Source organism: Chlorocebus sabaeus, chromosome 5 (assembly GCF_047675955.1).
Source record: "Chlorocebus sabaeus isolate Y175 chromosome 5, mChlSab1.0.hap1, whole genome shotgun sequence".
NCBI lineage: Eukaryota > Metazoa > Chordata > Mammalia > Primates > Cercopithecidae > Chlorocebus > Chlorocebus sabaeus.
Window position 1 is genome coordinate 52,413,842 of NC_132908.1, and position 15,729 is coordinate 52,429,570.

General features: G+C 32.8%; 1 protein-coding gene across 2 annotated transcripts in view; it reads left to right on the plus strand.

Moving 5' to 3' along the window:
* The window catches only part of LPCAT2 (lysophosphatidylcholine acyltransferase 2), a 78,286-nt gene that overhangs the window by 13,651 nt on the left and 48,906 nt on the right, over positions 1-15,729 (plus strand). For both annotated transcript variants that reach the window (XM_007993330.3, XM_038008470.2), the window contains exons 2-7: positions 5,463-5,602; positions 8,676-8,893; positions 10,142-10,254; positions 12,211-12,271; positions 13,112-13,170; positions 14,735-14,769. In XM_007993330.3, coding sequence (XP_007991521.2) covers positions 5,463-5,602; positions 8,676-8,893; positions 10,142-10,254; positions 12,211-12,271; positions 13,112-13,170; positions 14,735-14,769 — 626 coding nt within the window. The remainder of the gene's footprint in view (positions 1-5,462; positions 5,603-8,675; positions 8,894-10,141; positions 10,255-12,210; positions 12,272-13,111; positions 13,171-14,734; positions 14,770-15,729) is intronic.

Here is a 15,729-nt window from a genome sequence, read left to right on the forward strand (position 1 = left end):
AAGACATGTCATGACATCAGATATAAGGAGGAACATTTTGAAAGGTCAATGGGAAAACTTAGCAGCACTTAATGTTTATGTACCTAATATCAGAACTTTGAAAACTTGAAGCTAAAATTGAGAAAACTAAGCAAAGAAATAAATAAAACATAATTGAAGATGGTAACACACCTTTCTTGGTAATTGACAGAACAATCAAACCAAAGATTAATAATATAGAAAATTTGAACATTGGTAACCACTTCTACTGAAATGACATTTATGGAACACTATCTCCAAAAGTACCAGAATATAATTTCAAGTACACATTTAATGCTTACCAACATAGACCAAAGGCTGGGTCATAAAAAATCTCAATAAATATCAAAAGTTTGAAATATTACAGAGCATGTTCTCTGAACACAATAAATTTTATTAGAAATCAATAACAAATATATCTGATAAAAATCCACATATTTAGAAATCAAGCTATATACTTTAAAATAGTCCTTGGGTCAAAAATATATTACGAGTGAAATTATGAAATGTTTTAAACTAAATGTGAACAAAATGCAACGTATCAAACTTGTAGGATGCAGTTAAAGCAGTGCTTGCCAGTAAACCAATATATTTAAATACATAGAAAAGAAGAAAGGTTTAAAATTAATGATTTAAGTTTTTACCTTCAGAAGCTGGAAGAACAAATTAAACACAAAGTAAGTCAAAGAAAGGAAATAATAAAGATAAGAGCAATAATCAGTGAAATAGAAAACTACATAGAAAATTAAAATCAAACATTTGTCTAATAGATTAATAGAATAGATTAATGGAATTGATAAATCCTTACCAAGACTGATAAGAAAACAAGAAAGAAAATACAAATTACCAGTATCAAGAATGAAACGGTATATATCATTATAGGTTAAATGGCTAATAAGGGAACATTATTAACAACTTTATGCCAGTAAATTTGAAACATACATGAAATGGACAAAAATCCAGTGTAACAAAAATAGACACAAGAACTGGAAAATATGAATAGCCCTTTATCTATGAAGGAATCTGAATTTATTTTGTATCCACAAATATACATTTAAAGAAAATGTTTCACCAAGATTATTTTACTAGTAAATTTTGTCAGACTTTTAAGAATACAATAAAATCACTCACACAAGCTCTTTCAGAAAGTAGAGAAGTGTGGAACAGTACCCAACTAGTTTTATGGGGCTAATATTACCTTGATACCAAATCTGAAAAAGACATTATAAGAAAAGAAAATTAGAGATCAATATTTCTCATGATCATAGCCATAGAACTCTTAACAAAATATTAGCAGGTCAAATATGGCATTGTATAGAAAGGATGATACTGTATATCACTTCCAAGTTTATCTTATATCAGGAATATAAGGTTGATGTAACATAAAATTCCAATTTCAATGTAATTCGCCATATAAGCAGAACATATGATAAAATGCCTGTGATCATCTCAATAGATGCAGAAATTTCATTAATTCACCTGACAAAATTCAATACCCACTGGTGATAAAAATATTTTCTTAGTAAGATAGAGATGAAGAGAAACTCTTCCATCAGATACAAGGCATCTACAAAACACCCACAATTAATATCATAGTGGTAAAATATTGAATCTGTTTCCTCAAAGGTTTGAGATAAGACAAATATCTTGTTCACCACTTCTGTTCAACATTATGCTAGGGATCATAGCCAGTACAATAAGAAAATAAAGGAAATAAAAGACATATGGATTACAATGGAAAAAGTATAACTGTCGTATTCACAAATGGTATAGACTGTATACGAAGAACTTCCTAAGGAATCAACAGAACAACTAACTACGAAAACCAGTAAGTGAACTTGACCAGGTCAAAGGATAAAAGATCAAAAGTCAATTTTACATTTATATACTATAGGAGCAAACAATTGCAAAATGAGATCAAGTAATCTAATTTATAACAGCAATAAAATGGCATTCAATACTTAGGAAAAACCATATAAGACCACTACACTGAAAACTACAAAATATTTCTGTGAGAAATTAATGAAGACTTACATAGAGAGATATACCATGTTTATGAATTGGAAAAATCAATATTATTAGAATGACAATTTCCTCCAAATTGTTCTGTAGATTCATTTTGAAATCTCAGTAAAAATTCTAACAGGCTTTTATGTATGTGTAAAAACTGACAATTCTAAAACTTATATGGAAATGCAGAGTATCTAAAATGCCTTCAGAAAAATGATGAAGAAGAATGTATGGGCAGACATACACTACTTGATTTCAAGACTTACTTCAACACTGTAGTAAATATGGTAGCAGAGTATTGACAGAGGTATGATGAACAGATCAATGCAACAGAAAGAAAATCCATACATTAATATTCAATTGATTTTTTGCAAAGTTGCCAAGAATATTCATTGAGGAATGTCAAGTCTTTTGGTGCTGCAACAACTGGATAAATTTATGGTTAAAAATGAACCTTAATCCACACTGCATACCACACAAAAAAAGTCATTTAAGATTGACCACAGATTGAAATGTAAAAGTGAAAATCATACAGCTTCTAGAAGAAAAGAATATAGAGTATCTTTAGGAACTTGAGGTAAAGATTTTTTCAGAAGGACACAGAAAATAATTAAACATAAAATAAAAGTTGATAAATTAAACTTCATCATAATTAAAATTGCTTTAATCAAAAGATACCACTAAGAAAATGAGAAAGCAAGCCACAGAATGAGGAAAAAAGTATTTTCAACGCATATATTGACAAAGGGCTTGTATACATTTATATAAAGAACTCTTACAAATTGATAAGAAAAAGACTAACAAACCAGTAAAAATGAGCCAAAGACTTGAACAGACACTAATATTAGAAGTTAAAGGAATGACCAAGAAGTATATGAAAAATGTATTCAGCATTATTGTTCATCAAGGAAATGTGGATTAAAGCCACATGAGATATTCTTTTATACCCACTTTAATGGCTAACATTAAAAATAAAAAAAACTCCAGCACTTTGGGAGGCCGAGACGGGTGGATCACGAGGTCAGCAGATCGAGACCATCCTGGCTAACACGGTGAAACCCCGTCTCTACTAAAAAAAAAAAATACAAAAAACTAGCCGGGTGAGGTGGCGCCTGTAGTCCCGGCTACTCGGAGAATGGCGTCAACCCGGGAGGCGGAGCTTGCAGTGAGCTGAGATCCAGCCACTGCACTCCAGCCCGGGCGACAGAGCAAGACTCCGTCTCAAAAACAAACAAACAAACAAAAAAATAACCATACCATATAAGGATGTGGAGCAACAGGAACTCTCATACCTTGCTGGGGATATAAACTGGTGAAGTCACTTTGGAAAACAGTTTTATAGTGTTATATAAAGTTAAACATGCCCTATGCCCCAATGATTTTATTTTCAGTGAAATGAAAATGTATGGTCACACAAAGATTTGAACATTAATGTTCATATGAGCTATAATAGCTGAGAACTTATAATAGGCCAAATGTCCATGAACAAGTAAATAAATAGATTGTAATATATTCATACAATGGAATAGTACTCTCCAATTAAAAAGAGTAAGTACTGATATATATGACAATATGGTTGACTCTCAAAAATATGAAGTGATCAAGCCAGATATAAAAGGGTAAATAAATGCTATGTGATTTTATTTATATGAACATCTACAGCAGGTAAAACTACAGTGAAAAAAGCCTATCAGTGGTTGCTTAGGTTTGGGGAAGGTGTATTAATTGCAAAGGGCAAAAGAAAACTTTTTGGGATGATGTAAATATCTTGATTGTGGTGGTCATTGCATAGGGGTATGCATTTGAAAAACTCGTAATCTATAAACTTAAAATAGATGTTTTTTCTTTTATGTACATTATACCTTAATAAAGCTTTTTAAAAGTCTGCCAATACCAAATGCTGGCAAGGATGTACAGCAGCTGAAAATTCTCACACATTTCCACTGATACTTTTAAATGATATAACTTTGGAAAACTGGTGGTTTGCTATAAAGTTAAATAACATCTATGAGCCAGCATTTTCACTCCTAGGTATTTACTTAAGAGAAATGGAAACATATTCACATAAAGGCTTGTACAAGAATATTCACAGTGGCTTTATTCATAATAGCCCACAATTGGAAACAACTCAAATGTTAATCAGTAGGATAATCAATAAGCAAATTGTCATATGGTCACATAGTAGAATAATACTCTGCAATTAAAAAGAATGAATTACTGATGTATGAAACAACATAGTGGAATAAAAAGTATTAAGTGGAAGAATGCATAAAGTATGATTCCATTTATGTGACATTTAAGAACAGATAAAACTAAATTATGGTGATAGAAATCTAGCATTTGTTACCTAAGAATATAGGGTTTGACTAGAAGAGGCACAAGATGACTTTCTGGGAGTGGTAAATATGTTTTGTGTCTTAATTGTGGTGGTGGTTACATGAGTATATATTTATTAAAGCTCACTGAATTGTATACTTTAGATCTGTACATTTCCTTGTGTTACTATTTAATATTCTAAAGATCAGATAATTAGAATATTTTGGCATTTTTTTTCTAAATTATTTGATGGTGCTCAGAATCATGTAAGGGCTAGTAGAGACAGAAAAAGAAGGCTACTGTTTGAGTAATATAATTGGCTTATAGAAAAAAAGACAATGTGTCATACATAAGCACAATCTATTTTACTCAAATGGCAGTACAGTAAAAGAATTAACCAAACTAAGTTCAAATCCTGGTTCTACCACTTGTGATCTTAAGCAATTTAACTTCCTCTGTGTTACTCCCTTCTGGTTTGTAAAATTTGAAACTTAAGGTTGTAAAAACTAAATAAGTTACTACATGCCAAGTGCTTAGAATGGCTGGTATATTACATAGTAAGGATTCATGTATTATTTGCTATTCTTATTTATTTACTTTTCATTTCTTCTTAATTTTTTTATTTTCGCATCTATCTTATTGTTATTGGTTATAAAGTTCTGGCAGGTATATAAAACAATGTATTTACTTCTTCACACTCTGATGCCTTTACTCTTCTACCTAAAGCTCTGAAAAAGCAATTTCTCCTTCTTACCTTGCTAGCTCCTACTTATTGCAAGATTGTTCAGGCTACAATTCCTCCAGGAAGCTTTCCCTGGCTGCTAAATCAAATACACCTTTTCTTTGTTCCCCCAACATTCTCTATTCGCTTTCATGGGTATGCAGATCATTTGTCTTATGGTCTTCTTTAGTGTTTCTCTTGCTACACAGTAGGCTTTGTGAAGTCAGATATAATTTGTTTTTTTCTTTGTGCTTAAATCCTTGTCTGGTACAGGGTAGTAGTCAATTCATCCTTGACTAAATGCATGAACACCATAAAAGTCTCCTGTTACATGTTTCTGTTTGATATGAATTAAAATAATGTCCATTCATTTATTTTTACCAAATTTGACTTTCAGATTTTTCTTCTTGGGATTATCCTGCTTCCAATTCGTGTCTTATTGGTTGCTTTAATTTTATTACTTGCATGGCCATTTGCTGCAATTTCAACAGTATGCTGTCCTGAAAAGCTGACCCACCCAGTAACTGGTTGGAGGAGGTAAGAAATGATTTTGTCCAAAATATTAGGACATAATATTAAATTAACATATATTAAATCAATGTAAAAAGAGTTCATCATAGTTTAGTCAGTGATTTTATCTGCCTACTCAATAATAAATTTTACAGTTTTATCAGCCTACTCAATAATAAATAATTTATTTTTATTTCTCATATGAAATATGTAGAAAGTACTGCCCAAATGCCAACTACATTATGATAATCTCCTAAAAGTTGTAATTTCCTAATGTTAAAATATTTTGTTTTCTGAGTTATTGCCAAATGCGATACATCCCTAGTTCAGAAAGATACCCAACTACTGTACTTGAAACCACTGAAGCTACAAAATACCTTGCTCTCTTCTGTTCTTCCTCAGTTTTCACATTTGCTTTTCTCCCTCTACAGGTTTCTGCAGTGGCATAAGTGGATTAGTTATATTATTTATTAATTACTTTAGTAGTAATTTCTATTATAACAATTATTAATAATAATTATTAACCAATATAGTATAGTTATTTTAAACATTAGCATGAGGCAGAATGGAACTGCTTTTCAGGCATTATCTAATTAAGATGGTGATAGAGGAGAAACTGATCATGAGTTAACAAAGCTACTGGTGAAAGTTTATTTTTGTTGAACAGAACCAAATTGTTGTGATCTGTATGCCTTAAAAGTGCAGCCTCTTATGTGGACTCCACGGATTCCATGTGAATTCCAAATCTGTACATGGGTTTTAGGGCATTGTCAAACTCTTTGAAATTGTTGCCCAATTTTTATACGCAAGGATATTTTTGTATTTAAATCTCAAATGTGAATGCATCCTCCAAAAATTTTGAGAAAGACTGTTCTAGAAACTTTTAAAGAAATATGTAGTTTGCTGTTCAGTTCATGTTCCAGTGAACAAATGTCACTATCAAAGTGGAAATGGATTCAATGTTGGCAATGCCCCAGAGAACTCTCAGTTCTTGCAAATCATACTCCTTTGTTTTATAACTCAAGGTTGTGTAGTATAAAACAATGCTTCAAGGGATGTTTTTATGACTCAACAATTCTTTTCAGATTACCTCTTTGGTTTTTATTGTCAGTGGCTTATGAAAACGTAGGATGATAGAAGGAATGGTCTAAGTAATCCAGACAATAGATATAATAAATGTTAGAAAAGAAAGTTTTACTTTTGTCAATTAAAGCAGTATCTCTTTCTCCTCTCAAACAGGTAATGTCGAAGTTATTATGTGGGACCAGACTTAGAGCCATTCTTTAAATATGTTAAATAGGAGTGTTTAATGGCTCAGAATATGGGATAAATATAGTTATCAGAAGCTACATCACTATGGATAAAAAATAAGAGGTGTGAAAATTTGATAAAGGAATATACTTCGTCTCATTACATTAGTAGAAATCTCATCGCTAAACTAAAGGAGAAGAAAGGGAGGTACAGTTTCTGTGCCTTCTGGAAAAGTATTGTGGCTTTCTTTATCTCCTTCTTGTGAAATAAAAGTCACAGAAACTTCTTTGGAGCTAGTTGCTAATAGCTCCTCACTATATTATTACAAAAATGTGGAGAGAATTAGACGAGAATCCTATTTTAAAAAGCTGAAGGCCGGGCGCGGTGGCTCACGCCTGTAATCCCAGCACTTTGGGAGGCTGAGGTGGGTGGATCATGAGGTCAGGAGATTGAGACCATCCTGGCTAACACGATGAAACCCCGTCTCTACTAAAAATACAAAAAAATTAGCCGGGCGTGGTGGCGGGCGCCTGTAGTCCCAGCTACTCCGGAGGCCGAGGCAGGAGAATGGCGTGAACCCGGGAGTCGGAGCTTGCAATGAGCCAAGATCGCGCCACTGCACTCCAGCCTGGGCGACAGAGCAAGACTCGTCTCAAAAAAAAAAAAAAAAAAAAAAGAAAAGAAAAAAAAGAAAAAAAAAAAAAAAAAGAGCTGAAGCAGGCAGATCACTTGAGGTCAGGAGTTCAAGACCAGCCTGACCAGCGTGGTGAAACCCCATCTCTACTAAAATATACAAAAATTAGGCCTGGTGGTGGGCGCCTGTAATCCCAGCTGCTCGAGAGGCTGAGGCAGGAGAATCACTTGTACCTGGGAGACAGAGGTTGCAGCGAACCAAGATTGTGCCACTGCACTCCAGCCTGGGCACAAGAGAAAAACTCCGTCTCAAAAAAAAAAAAAAAAAAAAAAAAAAAAACACTCTCATTAGATACCTCCTGGATGATGTACATATTTTATTTTTCATAAAAAGCTATGTGCTTATTCACATACCGAGATATCCCTCCTGTGTTTGCACTTCTAGGAATACATTTTTGTTTCCCTGCTTAACTGGATCTTGCCTTGTGTGTCTGGCATAGTTCCTGACACAGTTTGATAAATTAACTAATCTATAATGGCAGAATCTTTTTTAAAGGTTTTTTTAAAAAGTAGTTTCTGGAATTGCTTAAGTGCATCTCTGTTCCAGGGAAGTGAGATGATGAACTCACTTCTGATGATTGTTGATGATATCTAAAAACTGTAACAATATGGATTACAAGACTTTTAAAAAAAATTCCTAAAATAATTCTGAGAACAGTTTCAGTGTGAGAGTTCCAAAAGTGTTTTAGGAGATAGTAGCATCTTCATTACACAAATGTGGATTCCCAAGATAACCACTTTGAAGGACAATACTGATTTGGATATCTCAGTAGGGGATGTGTGTTGAAAATTCATTTTTAGTACTTTATAGTCTCAGAATGATGGAGCTGTTTCTTAGCCACACATATCTTTGGGCAAATTACTTCTCTGTGCCTCAGTTTTCTCATCTATAAAATGGGACTAATAACTTCAAAATACCTACTTCAAAAGATTAGGCTGAGGATTAAAGAGATTAATCTGTATGTAAAGCATTTAGAATAGTGCCTAGCACCTGGCAGAAGGAGCTCCATGTAAGTGTTAGCTATTATTCTCCTCAGCTCATATTTTCATATGAAATACTCTGACATATTTTGGTTTTCTTATTGTATTATAGAGTAAAACCTTGCTGCTAGCTTTAATTAACAAAGCTAATTATGTCTTTTCTATATTTTCAAAGGAAAATTACTCAAACAGCTTTGAAATTTCTGGGTCGTGCTATGTTCTTTTCAATGGGATTTATAGTTTCTGTAAAAGGAAGGATTGCAAGTCCTTTGGAAGCACCGGTTTTTGTTGCTGCCCCTCATTCAACATTCTTTGATGGAATTGCCTGTGTTGTAGCTGGGTTACCTTCTATGGTATCTCGAAATGAGAATGCACAAGTCCCTCTGATTGGCAGTAAGTACTTGTAAGGTAACGTAGATAAAATATTTTCATGCTCATGCTTTAAATTAAAATAATTGTATATAGTTTATTGATAAACTTTTTAAAAAGTTTAAACATTTCAAACATATTTACTTTATTGTAATAAGTTACTACATGGAAATAGTATATTTATGAAAAAAGATTAGACTTCCCTTTTATAGCTTCATAACTCTTTAAAACTTTTTATCACTATATCATTATGTCTTTCTGTTCTTGTATATAGCCAGAAAGACTAGTTTTCAGATACTACTCATGCTTGATTTGAGAGAATTTAACCCATGTTTGATTTGAGAGAATCTGTGAAAACACAGGTATATGCTGTTTCATGAATTTATCTTCAGGATGTTAGGCTGCTAAATGCAGTAAGTGATTTCTCCTCACTCTGTTTTCTTCATTATTGCCCCCCAAATCTCCATGAGGGACCTATGTGTAGCTCTTTGAAAATTATGATGTGGAACAATAGGTACTTCCTGCCATAAAAAATAATGACGCAAGTGAAGTGTTTTTCCTACCACATGCTTTGGTGTCCCTCAAGAATTGTCTCCAAGTAACTACTCCCTGTTGTCCCAAGGTTATTGCAAACATCAGATGATGAGAGAGTGTGAAAGTTCCCTGATGTTGCCTCAGTGCTCTGGAAAAGTAATAGTAGTTCTTGCAGCTTTGTCATTCAGCTAAGACACTTTTTTTTTTTTTTTTTTTTTTTAATGTAACTTCCATGCTTTGTGTAATGTGGCTTTTTCCTGAAAAATTGTGTAGCAATAGATTTTTGGTAAATTGATTTTTCATGTGCTAGGAAGCTATTTCAAAAAAATGTTGTGCTGAAAATTGCAGTATTATGAGTAATGGTTACTCCTACTTATGTGTACTATGAATTCACTTTTCAAGGTATTCCTAAAGTAAAACAATAATCTTGTAGCATATTCCAAAGGTTTAATGTCAATTGAGGAAGAAGACCTTTAGGAGACCTTTAGGGAGAAAATTATATTTGTTTCTTTTGTATTTTTGCTGCTTACTTCTGTTAAATTAATAAAATGTTTTTAATTGTAAATATCCACTTCTCCTTTCAAAATTAGAAGCTAAGTTCTAATAAATTGTTTTTGAATGGTTCTCTTTGATTTGCTCATTTAAATTTTCCATACAATGTGTTATATATCCAGCATTATTGCTGTGGTTGCTTTAGCCAAAAAATGGCTTGCCTGTGACTTTTCATTTGTTTTAAAGGAATGTTACGGGCTGTGCAACCAATTTTGGTGTCCCGTGTAGATCCGGATTCCCGAAAAAACACAATAAATGAAATAATAAAGCGAACAACATCAGGAGGAGAATGGCCCCAGGTAAAACATGGTAGATGTTAATTTAAACATATTGGGAATTTGTTAATTGTATGTCTGTAGACTTATTCATTTGGATCCACAGATATTGCTATCTGTGGACACCTATACTAGGTATCTTTAGCATAATAAGTGCAGAATAAATACAGTAGCAAGTATTAAGAAGTCCTCTTCCCCATGAGATACTCCATGGAATTAAATGTATCCTTCTTTTTTATTCTCCAAACTCTTTGAAGCAATTTTCTCTTTGTGTTATAAAAATTTGATTCTCTAACTCTAAATTTAATTACCACTTTAAAGATGAGATAGGAAATACCTTAGTATCTATTACTATTATACTAAAGTATCTCCTATTTCATGTTTTAGAAGCTTAATTATATAAGCTCAGTTATACTCAATATTGTGGTGGGTAAATGATTAAGATCTTTAATCTCACCTGAGGTATATTTAGATAGTGCTTTTCAGTTCAAGGGGCATATCAAAATCACCTGTAGAACTGTTTTTCAAACTTTACCATCTCACCATCCCCTTCCCTTGAATGGGGGGATTGGGGGGGGTAACATTTACTGCAAAATAAGCCAAGGGTGATTCTAATAGGAACCCCTTTATCTTTGCCCAGTTGAAAACAACTCATCTCTAGCAGACTAATAGTCCTACAGTTATCTGGCCACACATGATGACATGAAGATGTTAAAGTCCAAGAGAAAGTATGTGACCAAACAGGTTGTTTTAGACACCAAGGCATGGAAGGAATGATTAAAAAGAGGATTGAGAATAGGTGGCATTGGGAGTAGGGTTTGATTTTTCTCTGTGGATCCAAAGAATATATCTAGCAGTGGTAGGTGGGAGATAACAAATAGATAAATTTCAGCTCATTTTGCTCATCTTGAGGAAGAACTTTCTGTCCAGAAGTGGAATGGTCTGATGTGGAATCCTTTTCTAGAATTTTCAGGCATTGGCTGAACTACCACTATTGTAGAAAGAATTAAAGCATTAGAGATGCTAGGTGACTTTTATGGCCCCTTCCAGCTCTGAGATTTTACAATTCACTGTATATCCATTAATTGTTAGTAGTTTAGTTGTTGAATTTTCACTGAGTAAAATATATTTGATATTGTATCCCCTTGTTATAGGAAACCCACTTTTAAATTGGAAAATGGAATTATATCTATTCATAATTTTTATTTTATAAATAACCTGTTATTGTGGCAATGTAGCCCAATAATGTTTTCCCTATCTAATTATCATAAAAACACTTTTCTAACTGCTGTGAGTGCAGGATTTTACTTTATTTTATTTTATTCACTTAGCAATTTATTCATGGCTAAATTTTAAAAGCATCAGAAAATTAAGTTGCTATTTTACTTAGTTAATGGGGAAGCTAACATGCTGCTTATCTTTTACTTTGAAAACATGAAGAAGTATGTTAAAAGCTAAAAACACTGCCTCAAAAAGAAAAAAAGATATTAAGTTGTATTCCATATGTCAACTAATTCAAGTAAATATAAAGCACATTGTACACATATCTTTTTTCCTTTGTCCTCAAGACATGCCTGAACTATATGTTGTGGGAGTAAATATTAATGGGAAAACTGAAACAAAATTGGAAATTATTTGGTTAAGCATATATAGCAGAAGAAAGAATTTAATGTAGCCTAATGCACACTTTGACCATGAATTATGCTCTACATCTTTTAAGTTTATTCAGATCATTAGTTTTATCATTAAGAGACATTTGTTAAAACTTAAATCCATTTTCTAATTAAATTAATAGACAACACTTTCTGTACAAGAAAATTGAATAATCTGATGGTAGCTTTCATTAGAATCAAGTGTTAGCCTTTTATTTCATTTTTGTTTTTTAAGCATTGGCAGCTGTTTGTGAAGTCATAAGAAAGCAAGTAAAGAGGTAATTTATTAATTAGATTGAAATATTAAATCTATTCCTTTTTTCCCAAGATACTAGTTTTCCCAGAAGGTACTTGTACTAATCGTTCCTGTTTGATTACTTTTAAACCAGGTGAGAAAAATTAAATTATGTATTCTAACAAAGTAATATGGAAGATTTTGCAAATGATTTTATAGAAATACACAAAATAACTCTTGAGCTTGCTCTGAACATTTTTTTCTTTTCTGATTGCAACTTTTTTAACACTGTGGATCCACAGAACTTACTGCTTTGCTTTCTCTTTTGGTGTCATAATTCCTCTCCCCTTGGAGTGTCCACTCCATGCATGTATGCTTAGGATGTGTGGCTGTGTGTATGTTTGGGAACCCTCACAGACAGGTGAGGTTCTATGCCATCAAGTAGAAAACCTATCTCATTATCATTATAATGTCTTCAGTTGCTTTCTGAGGTTCATTTCTTTTTTAACATTAGAAGTCAGTGAATGCAGCTTCATTATAATTTGTAATACTTTAAAATGTTTTTGTATTAGCTGCTAGAATGCTCAGCAGCAAAGTTATGACTCACTTCTAGCAAGTATGGTAGTTCTTGCTTCAAGCATTTGGTTTCATGTAGGCTTTCTTATTTTTTCTTTGTCTCGATTTTATCATTACTTAAAAAATTCTGTTTAATATTAACACTTGGAAAATGAAAAAAAGTGGACAAATAAATCAATGAATAAACAAATATTTTAAGTGACATAGGCACAGCATTTAATATTTTGCTTCAGTAGTTCTTAATTCAAAAAAAATCCCTCATTTTGGTAAGTACTAGGGATTTATCAACATTTAGCAAACGATTTGTTATACATACTCTTAAAATATTCAGTCTATTTATACTATTTATTAATTTTGTCTTTATCATAAAACTTTTATTCATATAAAAACACATTATAAAATTTCAACATGGTTGCAGGAGCCTTCATTCCAGGAGTTCCAGTGCAGCCAGTCCTCCTCAGATACCCAAACAAGCTGGTAAGCATAGTATTTCACCACAGGATGAATTTCAGTATTCCAAGTAGCACAGATTCTCTGGAACCCCTTTTAATATATAAATAAGGCTGTGAACAGATAAATGGTGGAAGCAAATGGGAGAGCTCATTCTGCTCACCACATCTAGTTTTTAAAATTTTGCAAGATAGGCACATATCCATTGATACTAATATTAAATATTATTTTGCTATTACTGAACTTCAGGAAGATATTTTCTTAGCCTCTACTCTGTTGTCACCATGTTGGCGTGATTAATTCCCAGATTAGGGTCTCATTAGAATGAATAGTTACAAATTTGTGATTTTCATTAACTCTAGAAGGAAATTTTTCTTGGTTCAGTGTTCATTGCTAGTGAAGAAGTATTGAAATAGCAGGATAAATATGGAAGAGGCTTGGTCCTTCATTATTGCCTCAGTACTTACTAATTGTGTGAGCCTTGGTAATAAGTAGCTTAATTAAATAAGAAAACACCTGAGAAAACTTAACATCTTTTTTTGTTTGTTTTTTGGGTTTTTTTGTTTTTTTGAGACAGTCTTGCTCTGTCATCCAGGCTGGAGTACAATGGTGCGATCTTGGCTCACTATAACCTCCACTTCCTGGGTTCAAGTGATTCTCTCTCCTTTCTCAGCCTCCCGAGTAGTGGGGATTACAGGCATGTGCCACCATGCCCAGCTAATTTTTGAATTTTTAATAGAGACAGGGCTTCACCATGTTGGCCAGGCTGGTCTTGAACTCCTGACCTCAAGTGATCCACCTGTCTTGGCCTCTCAAAGTGCTGGGATTACAGGCATAAGCTACCATGCCTGGCCTAACTTAACATCTTATATAAAGTCCAGAGTTGATTCAGGAAATGGTCTCTTCTATTCCAGTTGGATACATTGTTGTCTTCTAGATATTGATTGTACCACCATTTTCCTAAAGAAAGATTTTTGAGGGGATGTTTTGGTTCTGTGAGGAACTTTCTTTATGAGAGAATTTATATTAAAAGCCAGGATATAATTATTAGTTATCTCTACTATGTAAGTTTAAGGGTTATTGATCAAATCAGTTTTGTATTTAGAGGCTGGTTTTTCAACCTTGGACATCTATGGTTAAAAAAATAATTAAAATCTATAAAACTTTTATTCATTGTACTTCTGCCTATAGGTTTGATTTATTGTGTGTTCATATTATTTTATTTCCCCCAAATAAGCTTTTTTTTGAAAACTGATATATTCTGAGTTTTTTGTAAGCAAATTAATTATCCAGTTATATTCATATTAGAAGAAAAGTGGCTAAGCATGTAAAATAGTTTTTAAAAAATTAGAGCAAGTCATTTCATCAAAAGTTGTTGACATTAGGAAGATCTTTGCTATGCAGATATGTAATCCAAGAATTCATAGGTCAGTTCACTGTTCTTTAATAACAATGTATTTACATTTTACTTCTCAACGTGTTGCTTTTAGTTTCAGAAAAAAATAAATGAATCCCCATATTAAAATAAGATCTTTATTTTATATAGTGTTTTTCCTCCAGACTAACAGCTAAAATAGTTTTGTTATTATAGGATACTGTGACCTGGACATGGCAAGGATATACATTGTAAGTCACTTATGTCCATTATTAGTTTATATACATTTTATTTTAGTGAAGAAAAAGCAAGATCATTTATTCATTCTTTAAAAAAGTGTTATTTTAAATTCTTATTATATTTAAAAACATAAAGATTTCTGATCAGAGCCCTAAGTCTTATAACTGATAAGTCTCTGTAGAGAGCATCACTGTCTTGCACTATCTTGACCACTGACCCCTCAAGTCCCCTGTATGCAAAATTCTAGTCATCTGTCTCATTCAAATGGGTCTCAAGTGTTTGTCTGCTAGTTTGTAAGTGACCTAGTTTGCATCATAGTTAGCTTTAATTTTGCAGTTTTATTTCCATTGCAGATTTGGCATTATCCAGTGTCTCTATCCTTACTTACTATGTTGGTTTAAGCCATTCAGAAAAATTTAGTCATATGGCCTGAAATAGCTATGATGTGTCTGATATGAGTTGAAAAAATAACTAACCAAGATTTCAGTTCTGTTGTTGGATTTGAAAAGCATTGGAATCAGCAGTTTCTATAAGCACTTTACTTAAGAGAGAAGAGGAATACAGTTTCATTATTAAGCAAGCTGATGTGAAGTAGGCCTTTAAAAAGAACAGAACATGTAGGAACTTGGTTTCTCTCAAGATCGTTTGTTTAGTTCCCTCTAAATAAGTGAGCCTGTTTAAATTTTGGTGAGAGCCATATGAAACACCTGGATTTGAAGACTTCCTTTAGGGTCTTACCCAGTTTTCATATTGTTAAGCACAAAGCTCAGATAACATTGTTGATGGATAGGTGACAATCACTTGGAAATATTTAAGGAAATCATCAGTTGTCTTAGGCCCATTGTAGGCTTTTTTTAGATACCTTCAGCGTAATCCAGCCAACTTCTGAAATCAAAACTGCGTAATTTCTCCACTTTGTATATATATACATTGCTTTGAAATAATAAATTTAAATCAGAATATGTAACTGA